The sequence below is a fragment of the Natrix helvetica genome (genome assembly GCF_964273705.1).
Source record: "Natrix helvetica genome assembly, chromosome: 1".
NCBI classification, from domain to species: Eukaryota; Metazoa; Chordata; class Lepidosauria; order Squamata; family Natricidae; genus Natrix; species Natrix helvetica.
The window spans coordinates 224,222,374-224,236,846 of NC_138548.1; the positions used below are offsets into that span (position 1 = coordinate 224,222,374).

The 14,473-nt window shown below is 37.9% G+C and overlaps 1 protein-coding gene across 2 annotated transcripts in view; it reads right to left on the reverse strand.

The window, feature by feature from the left end:
- CA10 (carbonic anhydrase 10) overlaps positions 1-14,473 on the reverse strand; it is a 431,566-nt gene that overhangs the window by 91,507 nt on the left and 325,586 nt on the right. For both annotated transcript variants that reach the window (XM_081939543.1, XM_081939544.1), the window contains exon 5: positions 10,623-10,808. In XM_081939543.1, coding sequence (XP_081795669.1) covers positions 10,623-10,808 — 186 coding nt within the window. The remainder of the gene's footprint in view (positions 1-10,622; positions 10,809-14,473) is intronic.

The following is a 14,473-nucleotide window of genomic DNA, read 5'->3' on the forward strand; positions in this document are numbered from 1 at the left end:
GTCATCCCAAAATGGGCACCGCACCTCGTGTAATCAGAGGAAGATGCCTGACATAAGTGGCTCTGAGGTTGTAGCCTCACAGAGAGCTGAGTCCTCGTGGAACTCCTTCAGTGGCAGGACAGTTCAATGCGTGCCGTGGCATTAGTTTGCAAGCTGTGGTGCCCCCTCAAAGCGGTCTTAATGATCTGAGGCATGCCTCTCAACGCCGGTAAAATTGAAGCCGCAGCAAACTTTAAAGGCGCGGTGAGGCTCTAGAGGCTGCGCTGAGCTCCCTTAATGCAATTAGACTTCGAAGCTGCAGTGGGATGTTAAAGCCGTGGCAAGGCTCATGTATCGGCAATTAAGAAGGAAGAACGAGCCAAAGGTAGCGTGCTAATCAATCGCTACACGTGGAAGCCTTCAATCCACTTGACTACACTAGGAGCCTGCCACCCCTGCACGCCCAGGGACTGGGCAAGCCCCCTTTCAGGCCCAGGGGTAGGAGACTAGGGCACTCCTATTCCCTTATGAGTCTGACAGATCAGTCTCTATGGCCAGCAGTCGAAATTTTAGAATTTTTAGAGAATTTAGAATATCCAATCAACCAAAGTAGAAATATAATTTTGAATAAATACCACACTAGAGCCACAGCTAGTGCTTGGACCAAAGACTGAGGGAAACTGGGAGCCAATAGGGAAGGAAGGATGCTTAAGACCAATCAGGCTGTGACTAAACTCAGCTGTGGCCCCTCCCGCCGCATCTACAGGAAAATTGTGCAGATTGTGAACATCATTAATTTTTCACATGTTTACTCAAGATCCTATAAAGAAGAATAGATCCATAGAAGTGATGGGATTCAATTTTTTTTACTATCGGTTTATGGGCGTGGCTCTATGGGGATGGCGTGGCAGGATACTGCAAAATCCCCATTTCCTCCCCACCCCACTAACCTGCTTTCCAGCTCCATTCTCCTGTGCAGGGCAAGAAAAGAAGACGCAATCGATCAGCTGGGACTTGGGAGGCAGCGAATAGATTGGGGCGGGGCCAGCCATAGGTGGTATTTACTGGCTCTCCGAACTACTCAAAATTTACACTACCAGTTCACTAGAACCAGTCAGAACCGGCTGAATACCACCTCTAATCCATAGGTAAACAGAGAAATGCCAGATGGACAGAAACGTTTCAAAAAAAGGCAGCAAAACAAAAATCGGTGAATAAAACATGAATAGTGAAGAGAACTAAAGAATATAAGGAAGACAATTGCCTTAGTTTTATTGACCACAACAAAGCCAGTGGTGGTGTAAATCATGCCAAATTGTGGAATATATTAAAGAAATGGGTGCATGGATGGATAAGCTGAACACCTGATTACTTTTATTAAGCCTGTTTACAATGAATCAAATGCTACTGCAAAACTGCAATCGGCAAACAAACCCTGCTATCTTGAAAAAGGTAGGTTTGCAACAGGGAAAGGAGTGAGATAAATAGTCCTGTATCTGCTTCATTTTTACAATGAATATATTATTTTTAAAAAGGGAAGCCTGCAAGAGAAGACAGCTAAAATCAAATCAGGAAGTTTGAAAATCCAGCATGAGATATGTAGATGACACCTCCTTGTTAGCTGAAAATGAAGAAAAGAACTACTTATAAAAATAAAAATGGGCATGAAAAATCTGGGTTATGTTAAATTTTAAATAAACAAAGATAATGTCAAGCATTTTAGTGAACTTACTAGTGAGGGAGAAGAAATGAAAGTGAACGTTTTGCTTTTTTGTGCTAAAGAAAGTATGCTAGAGAACTAAAGAGATTTATTCAAGAGAAAAATGACAAAGTTAGTAAAAATCAAAGAGCCTAAGGATGCTTTTATGACAAAATGATCAGATGACCTAAAAATGGTTGTGAAAAGGGGACATTGAGAAAGAAGATGGTTTCCTTTGAATTAATAGTCTGAAAAAGGTTAGTAAAAGAATCATGGAGTGTAAGAGGAATCAATCAATTGGTCCAGGCTCAAATAAAAAATAATTTACCCCCTTGAGGTGAAGATTAGCAAGCAGAAATCCACATTCCTTAGACAGGTTATGCGAGTGTATGTATTATTGATGTATTTATTTATTAGTGCTTATATGCCAGTTAAGCAGGACACTGAGTGATGAACTAGAAAAGCTATTATGATTATTTATTTATTTATGGAATTTCTCACCAATACGGTGGGTGGCGTACAATATAATAAAAAGTTGAAAAATGCTAAAAGTAACCCAATTAAAATTGGAAAATTGAATAAAAAAGTTAAAAGTTAAAAACCAAGATTATGGGCAGCCTGTTCTACCCCATCAGCCACTCCCAATATAGTGGTCCCCTGTTGGGGACCCCAAGCCAAGCAGCAAAGTGAAGATTTTAGGCTCTTCTGGAAGGCGAGGAATGTGTTGGCAGACCTCACCTTTGACAGGAAAATATCCCAGACGGCAGGGACCATGCCAGCTGGTATCCTTTGGCTGATGGGATCCAAAGTTGATCTCTTCCACTGGAATGAGCGGGCCAGATTAATCCCACCAGGGTGAGATGATCAGTAAGGCCAGGAGAGAGAGAGAACAGGAAGGCAGCAGTTAAGATGGGAATGAATTGAATCAAAGAGATCACCGGGATGTCCTTGAAGGAGTTAAAATTACCACCGAAGAAAAGTTAAGATGGTGGACATTTGTGCATACAGTCACCAGAGGTCAGGTCTGACTCTGTGGCACCTAACTAACTTAATGTTCCATAGAACCATTTAAAAATGGCAATCCCGCTTGCTTGAGTAACCCCACTTGCTTCCTAAAATATCACCAATATATTTTGATTTGATATTCACTAAACTGCCACATTGATCTTTCTGCTGAAGCTGAAGATTAGTCTGCAATCTTCCAAAGTTTTACTAAACTGCTCTTACATGAGACATATGTTCCCTCTTTTGACTCTTTCCTCTGAGGCTTAATGTTCTGTTAAATTTACCGCACTTCAGTGCTTATTATCTTTGTGCCAACATGCTTAAAATTGACCTGTGATATTTTCCAGTAAAAATTGCTAGCATGTATCGCAGATACCTGTAGAGTTTTACAGGTACAAGTTTCAGCCGAAAGAAAATATGCTAGAATTCAGTCATTTTTCATATGCAAAATACCCATAGAAGTATGGGAATAAAACAGACATCGAGGGCTTGCATTCAATATATTTTTCTTCTTGATTATGGTAATTAGTATTAATTACTGCATGGATATCAATGTAGTTAGAAGCCCTTCTCTAAGCATTAAGCAAGAGGCTATTTACATATGAATTTCTTGACAAAATTAAGTACTTGTTTTCCTTTCTTCCATCTCCCTTCAGAAAAGCTTTCTGATGGTTTTTATTTGAAAATCCACAATAGGAAACTTAGCACACTTCGAACGCTTTCAAGCCTGTAGAATTCTTTATGCCACTAACCTCTCAAGGAAAAGATTAGATTAATTTGATAAATCAAAGCATTTGCGCAAATTATTATAAATGGCATATGTCAAATCATAGCTAACCCAAGTCAGAATCAGCATCACCAATGTCTGTATGTAAAAGATTTGTATGGCCATCTGTCAGAGCAGAAGTCTGGAACCTCACAGCAACTATAAACCTACAAAAACCATAAAGCCGTAAAGCAGAACTTAAAGACCTGTTGCTTTAATCCTACTCCTAGGAGGCCTCCCTAGTGGAGCTTCTGCTAACCACTACAATGCAGGATCTTCATAGGGAGATGATGCCTTCATATTGTATAGGAGGGTTTCTCACCTTGGCAGCTTGAAAACATTGGCTGGGAAATTCTGGGAACTGAAGTCCACACATCTTCAAGCTGCCAAGGATGAGAAACACTGCTCTAGTGTTCCTTCCAAGGCACTATTCTGAAATTTCATAGAAGATGGGCAGATTGTTTGAATTCACACATGACAGACTACAGCTGCAGAAAGGTAGTCTCTCGGTTTACACATATGGATCCAAATAGTGCATCATTCCGGGTTTGGTGTTTTTTTTTTAATTTTTAAAACAAACACAACGCAAAGAATCCTCCTTCTTTACCTACTGTAGAAAGTGTATCAGTTGGTTACAAAAGACTTTCGTGCATCTCTTCCACAGTCATCAACCATAATTCACATTAACTCAAGTATTTTAACTCAGATATATTTATACATGTTACCATCATCATACCTCCATTTTCATTTGACTATAATTGTTTAAACGTCCTTCATCATAAAATATACCAATATTTAATACATAACCACATACTGGCATTTCATTTACTATTTCTAAAATCCTCCAATAACACTAAATTCTTATGGCCTGTTCTGGCTAAACATCCATAATATTTAGCAACAAAAATTTCTAATCCTCCTTTCCAAATCACTGTTTACAATTTGCATCCAATTTCTTTATGTTGTACATACATACATACGTTGTTATCATTATCCCTCCATTATTTGACTATATCCTGTATCATTTTTCCCCATAATAATCAAAACTTAACTAAATTTAACTTAGTTCTTTTTTATTAACCTTTATATATAACCAAAAGATTTCTAATCTTCCTTTCATAGGTACCATTTAATATTCATATCCAATTATTAATTATCATAGCAATACATATGTACACATTATTATCATTATCAATTATTTATTTAACTATATCTATTGTCACTAAATTTCACTAAGTTTAACTGGTTTTAGATTATACACTTTCATCTATCAACCTGTATCTTTCCAGTAGCAAAACAATTTCATGTCTTCTGCCATTTGTGGTATCAGTCCTCTAATCATCTCCTTAATCAAATTTGCATGAACTCCTCTTTGTAGCTCATTGCTTATTAAGTCTCTCATATAATTTCGATACCCTTCTTCTGTTTCCTTGCTCAGCTTATCTTTAATTATCCGTGGTGTTGTCAATGATGTTACTGATAACATTTCTCTCTTTAAATCCATAAATTCTTTTGTTTCTTCTTCTTCTATGTCTTGCCATCTGGGGTAGAGTTCCCATCCATCTAACTCCCTTTCCGTATTCCACTCTTTCCATTTCCAGACACAAACCATTCACCATTGATGTCAACAGATTTGATTTCTTCGTGATCATTTTCCTCTTGGGTTTTTAGGACTCTAACCTCCACTTTTTCCACTTGATAAACATCTCCAACTTCTTCATCATATTTTACTGTTAAATGCTCTAGGTTTTCCAACTTCTTTTCTATTCTCTCAAATTTATTTAATAATTTCTGAATTTCAAACATTATCTTTGAAATTCAGAAACTTAAAGTTTATTTCTGCTGTTGAAATTGTGCCATTATCTCCAGCTATCAAACACTGCTGCTCTGGCTTGGAAGGTTTTTACAAGATTAAGCATAAATTCACAATAAGGTCTTATTTTCACTTTTCTCTGGTTAAAGATATACTTCAAAAGAACATCTGTATAAACAATTTGTGCTTTTCTTATCACTCTCTATAAACAAACAGTGAGATTTTGAAGTGCCAAGCCAGAATGATCGGTGAGGAAAGTAAATGTGTTTTGTTTCCAATACACAAACCTCCAGCTTCTGAGTAGCAGTGTTGTCTTTCCCTCTGTTGTTACAATTTTCTTTGTTTCCTTTTGTATCTTTTTTATATTCCAAGTTAAAAAAATATCAAATTCTTGAATGAAATAGAGAAGAAAAGGGGAAAAACACATGCAATAATGAAGAAGGAGAATTTTAGTCCATAGGTTGCAATAATAATAATAATAATAATAATAATAATAATAATAATAATAATAATAATAATAATAATGATAATGATAATAATAATAAAAGACAGACGAAGAAAACTTAATTCATTCATTTTAAAAGGCTTGCATAAATTCCATCCATGAAAATAGCATTTAAAAAGTAAGATAACACGCTGTCCAAAACCATTCAAAGCTTAATTCCGCCACTTATTTCTTCTGTTCTCAAATTTAAATTAACTTTAAGTTTTTTGTAGGCAGTCTCTTTTAAAACGGTAAAAATTCATCACCAGCTGAAAACACTTTCTCTTTCCGTTTCCTTCCATTTTGGAGCCGGCCCAACTTCATCAGCCTAAGGGCTGTGCTTTTGTCGCCAGCTAGAAGAACTTGTCCTGGATCGATCAGGGACTTTGCAGTGTCCCTGAGATCAGCAGGACATATTCTTCCTATTCACCATCTCTGCGGGACGGTTTAGGTCTGTTTGGACCACCCAGTGGCAAAAGTGTCGGCGGCGATTTCAGAGCATTGAGATTGCACGTCATCTCGTCACGACGTTGGCTCCTCCTCTCTCCAGGTTTGGTGTTGAGGAGGTAAAATTTGGTAATCACCAATGATCTGATCATGTCCCCAGAGGGAAAATATGATGACCAATAAGAACGCTGTTTTCCAGATAGGAAAAGGGGTGAATGTATGGCTAATACAGTAGCTGAATGCAGGCAATCAGGAAAGTACCAGTGGTAAGTTTCAAGGTGGAGTCACAAAGATAAAAAACTCTGAACATCATTCAAAACATTTCCTTTGTATAACAAGTATAGAAAATTTCCAAAGTGTAACAACAATCTAAAATTTGGGGGAAGAGGACAGGTAGAGGCTGAAATGCTGTGAGCTATTTAGCAGCAAGGCCTTATGTGTCGACAGGTGACCCATGTGACTGAGATAACTACTTTAGGGTACTTGTTTTTGGATACTCTATCTAATTTCCTTTTTAACTTTTGTAATATGTGTTTTTTTAATGTTGTACGCTGCCCTGAGTCCTTTGGGAGAAGGGCGGCATATAAATCCAACAAACAAACAAACAAACAACCACACACACACACACACACGATGGATAGGATTTTACAGGCTTGAAATTCTTGGCATCTGGTCGCCAATCATTGCTCTTACAATGGTGAAGGGGTCCTGTTTTTCAGATGAGTTCTGAAAAGCCTACACAGTAATTTGAGCTTTTCTATAGCCAAACTATTTTGTTAAATGTGGTTACGCCCATATCTTTCCTTCAAAACAAACATTTTATGTTCTCTAAAATTCTCTATAGTAGTAACTGTAGTTGTGATCTCCAATTACATCCATGTAAAGTGAAATATGGTATTGTTTTACAGCAGATTCTTAGGGTTTTTTCCTCCCCCAGGCTAATACTGGTTTTCTAATTATTGTCAATTATTGGTTATTTTATAAAATTCATTCGAATATTTTTCTCTCTCACACTTTTGAAAAGAAAAAATGCACCAATCTGCCCACTTATCACAATATTCAAAGCTGGTGCATCAGTGTCAGGAGTCCAAGACATGAATAATGCCTTTAAAAAAACCTCTCCTGACTTTGTTACATCAGCTACTGAACTTTGGAAAGTAAGGAAAACGATCACCATCAATTATAATAACATCCTTTGACAAGGCTGCAATTAATTTTTCCCCTTTTTTAAAAAGCGTAAGTTTTGTTCCATGATGCCAAAAAAAATGGCAGGCATTAATTGACTTATCACCAGGCAGTGATAAATGGTACTGAATGTAAAGTAGTTATTCATCTTTAGCTGAATAAACTGTTTTGTTGCTACAATGTCTCCAGTGTTATGGAAAGAATAACAATAGGATATTCAAAGAGCGTTTTATAAATATTTGCAATAGCATGTGTTATAAAGAAATATATCACGATGCAGCATTTACATACAAGAAATGCCAATCTAAAGTTCTATAATATATATATGTGTGTGTGTGTGTGTGTGTGTGTTTGTGTTACAACCCCTGGTATGCCTAAATATGTTTTATAATATGAAAGAGAAATATGAAAAATGAAATATAAAGTATAAAAAGTGAAAAAGTAGGGTTGAGTCTTAACATCAGGTAAAGAAAGATAATGACAACAGCTGTTGATGGATATGAAATGTTTATAATAAACAAAGAAATTGAATTAGTTTGAGAATTTATCTCTCTTGGATCAAAAATTGTTCATGATGGTAGTTTTACTCCTAAAATTAAATGTAGAATAACCTTACAATGTTTAACATGAGTAAGATATGGAAAAAACAGAGATATTGAAATAAATACAAAAAACAGACTAGATTAGAGCAGGGCTGTCAAACTCCCGGCCCGCGGGCTGGATGCGTCATGCTTTGGCCACACCCATGCCCGGTTTAGTGAGGGGAAAAAAAATATCCTGATACATCACGTCACACTGCCGTAATGATGTGAGTTTGACATCCCTGAGTTAGAGCAATAGTCTTCCCTAAAATGATGTATGGGTGTGAGAATTGGATACTAACAATAGTTGATCGAAGAAGAATTGATGCTTTTGAACTGTGATGCTGGCGTAAATTATTGCATATAATATGGACAGCCAGAACAACTAATAGAATTGTGCTGAATTGTATAAAACCAGAAACATCACTAGAAACCAAAATCACAAGATTACATCTGACTTACTTTGGTCATGTAATGCATGCAAATTCATTCGGGAAGTCAATGACCCTAGGAATGGTTAGTGGAACAAGAAGAAGGGGTAAGCAAAGAATACACTGGCTTGATAACATCAAAACTGATACAAAGATGTACATCCAACAACTGAATGATGCTGTGCTTGACGGGGTAGCATGGAGAACACTTGCCTATCAAGTTACCAAAAATCAGACACAACTGAATGGTTCAAACAACATCAAAAGAACAAACTCTTGTCCTTTTCCTTAGCCTGAGAGAGCGTGCAGTTCTAATGATTTTTCTTTTCAGTTATGGATACAGTATGAACTTTAGTTTCCAATGTAGATTAAAAGTCCCCCGCCCCAAAAAAACCCCAAACCCCTCAGCATGTCCTCAGAAATATTTGTAAATTATCTCTCAGCAGGAACTGCATTCTGCCACCCAAGCCTATCCCAGGCTTTTAAGATCAGCAAGCATGGCCATTTCCTTGCTCCAGCAGCAATCAAAGATATATTTGGAAGGAAATCAGAGAGGGATTTCTTGGTCTCAGCTGTTCTAGCAACAAACAAACATATTTTTATTTGGATATCCATTTGATACTTTCCGCTAGTTGGGTATGGGCTATACTTTTTAATCAATACATTTCAAGAATGTTTTACACTTTCAACTGCGACACACTATGCAGTCTACTGAATTATAAAACGTGCCTAACCATTGTTAAATAAGAGTAACAATTATCAAGCAATTCCTTTGATTTTCCACCAATATCTGATATGCAAAATCATCTTTGTAAAGGTTGTGGAAATACAGTCAGTTTAGTTGTCGAGACTTGGTTGTATTTATACACTGCATTAAATTATGGCTATTTCTTTGGCATAATGCATTATGGAAACCCAGCAAACTGGGTTTTGAAAACTTTTTTTTTATGCTTAGCATGTGGTGAAAATTCAGCCATGTGGTTTATTCAATAAATTGTGGTTAAATAAATAATGGTTAGCCATGGGATCAGTTTCAGTATGTGCTCTTGTTATTATGATCTTCTGCTTCATGTTTTTAAAATTCTTCTTCCTGTTGATCCAAATTAAACATTTACCTTTCCCTTGGCAATTTGTTTTATGGCGTCTCCCTCCGATTTATTCTATCTTATGCCCTAACTCTTTTTTTTAAAGACATGCGGTTTTATTTCTCATGACTTCTGTGCAACATTTGAAACTCGAGACAGGACTGCTCTCCTGTGTTCAAGCTCTGATTTCAGAATTCATTAAATGACCTAATCTGGACAAGCTACAGCTGCATCCAAAATGGAAAATTTCATTTTGAGTACAAATCCGATTCCTTTCTCTGCAGCTTGGACAAGAAATGTTCCTATTTCATTTCATTTCATTTCATTTGTGAAGTAACGCTGGAAAATCTATAGGGAAACCTATCAAATGTATGAGCCCTGCAAGATTTCTTTTAATAGGTTCCTGGACTTGCTGAAAGCTGTCTAAAATTGCAAGAGCCCTACCTTTTGCAATCTGCTTCAGTGATTTTTCAAATGCTGACTCTCACAAAATATTTCTTAAACAGCTTGTTTATCAAAGAACTCCTAGAATCTGTGGTATACTAAATGCACAGATTCAATTTATGTTCTGTATTCTGCAGAATTGATACATACCCCATAGCTGATGAGGAGCTACGGTAATGCCTAATATAGGCCTATAAGTATATACTGTAAGTATTTTACTTTATTTGCAAGGACGTATTAGTAGTGGAAGAAAAGGGGGTCTTAAAAGCTTCCCTGCCTAACCACCATTACATAATTTTTTACTGAAAAACTTTTCATAAGTTTCCAGGAAATATTCCGGTTAGTGGATCTCACTTTGAAAACAACTGCTATATTGTGGCAAAGCTACTATTCAATCTCTGTCTTATTGTTTCACAGAGTTCAAAACAGATCTTCCCCGCCAATAATGCAAATTTGTTCCCCTAAATCTAAACAAATTTTATGCAAAATAAATTACACGGATTAAGCAAATAAACTCAGGTACGCTTGGTGTAGTCCAGCTGCAGAATGTTGGTTTTCGAATTGCAGACTAAAGGGTTTCCCCTTCACGAAGTGCTGGATTGCAAACCATTTCTGAAAGCAATAATATAATCATGTCTCCTCTAAACATGTCCCCTCTCATAGTTTAACTTCTCCCCCCAGAACTTTCCATGCATTGACATACCTCCCCAGAAAAAGCTTGTCCATTCAACAGATGTTCTGATCCCTGGCTGTCTTCACTGCCAAAATGTAACCTTATTTCTTCTAGTCGGTGACTGTATGTCATGGGCCCTCCAGAGATATTCACCAGATGTTCTTTATCCAGGCGTAGAGAAACATGCCTCCCAGTATTATACATTGTTCCACTGACCTAAACAAAACAGAATATAAAAGAATGATATATAAAACATTTTTCAAAAACAGTTGGGAAGAAATTAACAATCTTTTAAATGAGTATTTCTCAACTGTGGCAACTTAAAGGTGCGTGAACTTCAACTCTCAGAATAATTCTACATGTCTTAAAGTTGTCAAGTCCACATGTCTTAAAGTGGTCAAGATTGGGAAACATTGTTTTAAGAGCTTCTTCTTTTCTGCTTGGAACATTATGTTATACACCAAATTATTTTAATCTACACATATTTCATATAAAATCTGCAAGATACAGTACATGTGCATATTAGCTGGGGGTGTATGGGAAACATAATAAATGTGTTTGCTGCTAAATAAGTAAGAATATGAAAGCACATTCCTTCGCTAGAATGAAATCATTGCTTCATTAACAAATTTTGGGCCCCAGAAAGGTGAATATTTGCATGAAAATATAAATTATTTACAATATACTTAAACAGTGAAAAAAAAACCTAATTCATTCTTGCTGAAAATGTCATATATATAAAAAAAGAAGGCTAGCTTGGAAGACACAAGGATCTCAAAAAATAGGAAATGACACTATTTTTTGGGACCCTTAGCAACTCTGGATGAAAAATGTGATGCCAACTATGACTGTTTCAACATAACTAATTGAATTCCTTTGTCCAAGATGTATTGACCATATAGCATTAACGTAAGACATTATGACCCAAATACTGAATGATCGCTCCTGTAATGAAGGACAATAGGGTTAGGTCTGTATACATGACCTGTGAATGATCACACCCTCTGGATTTTATAGCAGGGTCATTGAACGGCATTCCGCTAGGACGTCTGAGTAAGTTGCAGTATAAAAGTCCAGTATGCTCATCCAAGTCATACTAGCAAAACATAAGTTGAGTAGTAAGTAAAAGACTTTCTACTATTTATTAGTTTCATTTCAAAAGAAGATGATGCTGATGGAGGAGAGTCAAAGCAACAAAGCAATGTATGTATGTATGTATGTATGTATGTATGTATGTATGTATGTTGCGCACACTGAAACTAGCAGTAATGCTGGCAGAAATCCACCCCTGGGGATAAGGCCCACTTCATGAAAGAGCAAAAAACAAACTAACTCTGTACCATTTCAGCAGGCTGTTGGCCTTTAGGGGGCAACCATTATAGTAGCTGGTTGTTGTTGTTGTTATGGTTTGATCTTAATAATTGCATTTCAGAGTTCTTGTTCACCTTATAGAGCAATGATGGCTAACCTTTTCTGGAGCAAGTGCCCAAAGCACTCCCGAACCCCCAAAATGCAATGCGTGCATGGCCCACATGCATGCACCCTGTCCACCGTGTATGCGCACCCCACATGTGCCCCAGCCCATGTGCATGCATGTGCACCCCCACATGCACCCCCACATGTGCATGTGCCCCCTTGCATGCACCGTGCCCCCTGCACATGCACGCACCCGCATGCACCCCGCCCCCTGTGCATGCATGGCAGAGACTCGACAACCTGCTGGCCGGCAGGAGGTGCATGCACATGCGTGTCACCTGTAGCATGCGTGCCATAGGTTTGCCATCACAGTTATAGAGTCTGTCAGAATTGGAATATTCTATAGGTGTTGTTAATAAATAATAAAGTGCTTTTAAAATGGAAACTAGGTGGCTTTCAGGTTATTCTGTAAAGGTGAACCCCAGACATCTGCCTTCAAATCTCCCCAGGATGGCATTACCTTGAGTTTAAGTCAAATGTCTACCATTCTTGAAAACTGCTCATAAAGCTATTCACTTCTGTAACTTGAGGCTTAGAAATAGATAATGGCCATGCGTGCACTCTCTCTCTAACACACATTGTTCTCTGAATCACATTTTTCAGCACTTCTTGGGAGAAAAAAAAACTTAGGCCAAATAGTTACAGAACATTAGATTACAATAATTTATATTAATCAGAGGAAAGTCTACCAACAGTATGCTTTGCTAGGCTTTAATTTGCAAGGAACGCCTTGCCAATTACACACTATACTTTATAGTTCACCAGCATCATAATAATTAGCACTGCTGCAGTGTAAGTTGATCAGTAGTAAGTAATTCCTGTCCTTAAAGGTCTTATTTTGTTGCTTATTTCCTTGTAAAAAATGTTATGTTATAGAGATTTTTTGTAAGAGAAGTTAAGAACAGCCATAAAGAGTTTTGCCTCATTAATCTGACAGGTGAGTTTTATGGCCTCTTTTTTATTTCAAATCAGAATGAATAAAGTTTCTATTTGTCACATAAAGTCACATTTATTAATAACCGAAGGAAAAAAAATACCTTCACAACGAGCAGAACGATTTTTTATTTGCTCTCTACTGTCTACTGTCTTGATATTAATGCATCTACTGTCTTGATATTAATGCATACAGTAAATATCTAAAGATTAACTTTAAACATTATTTGAAGTTTGCCTTACTCTGTTGGTAGCAGTATTCAGGCTCTTGAGAAAGGGAGTGTGTGTGTGTGTGTGTGTTTCAATGTGTGTACACACACTTGCCTGCACATCTGGACAAAAGAGAAAGAAAGCAGCTAACTAAGACTGGTTTAATCCAGCAATTAGATAACTTTTTATGAACTTTTACACTTCTGTTTTGTTCCAATATTAAAAACCGCACACCTTGGCATTATAATGAAGGAAACATGTTACATGCTAAATATATTATAGGACAATGATGGATAACTTGTTGGTGCTGAGTGCCCAAAGCGAATGCGTGCAAACCTCCAAAATGCAATGCAAGTGCCCCTTCCGCATGCATCCCGCTCTCCGCACATACACCCTGCCTCCTGCGCACGCGCGTGTGCCCCTTACCCATTTTTGCCTTCCAGGTTGGTGCAGGCCCAAAATGGGGTACGGAGGGGGGCTTGTACGACACCACTGTGTCCTGTTTTGGCTTCCAGGATGGTGCAGGAGGCCTTCCAGGCCCAAATCGGGGTGCAAGAGGGGCATGTGCGTGCACCCCTTGCCCATTTTTGGCTTCCAGATTGGTACAGGCCCAAAATGGAGTACGGGGGTCCTTGCGTGGCACCTCTGTGCCCCATTTTGGCTTCCAGGTGCAGGAGGCCTTCCAGGCCCAAAACGGGGTGCGAGAGGGGTATGCGCACATGCACGAAGCCCCAAAATGCATTGTGCGCTCTCTCTGCACATTTACCCCCAGAAGACCAGCTGTCCAGCAGAAGATGTGCACGCACGTGTTGTAGAGCTGGGCTCAGGCAACGGCTGGTGCGTCCTCAGAGAGGACACAAAGTTTATGCACAAGTGCTAAAATTGTGAGTCTGCACTGCTCAGTGAATGATTTTTTTGTGTACTGTTTTCTTGTTTTAACTAAGTATAGAAGTTATGCGGAAACAATTCTCAACTGTCCCTTTTCGTCAAGAGATCAATGAGATACATTTTGCCCCTGCTCAGAAATAAAGAGCTTTTAAACACCTTCCCTGACTCAGTGTGTCTTTTGGCTATTGCACACCAGATTGAATGGATCAACCAGGCTTTCTGGCCAACAGTGTACACAGGAATGAGCAGTCAAGTGCTCCCTACTGTATGTGCTACTGCTTTCAAACAGAAAGAAGGAATAAAAGAACTGGTTGGAAAGTCATTTTGCTGATTTGCTTTTTTTGAAATTACACAAGTCCCTGAATATTCTGTTC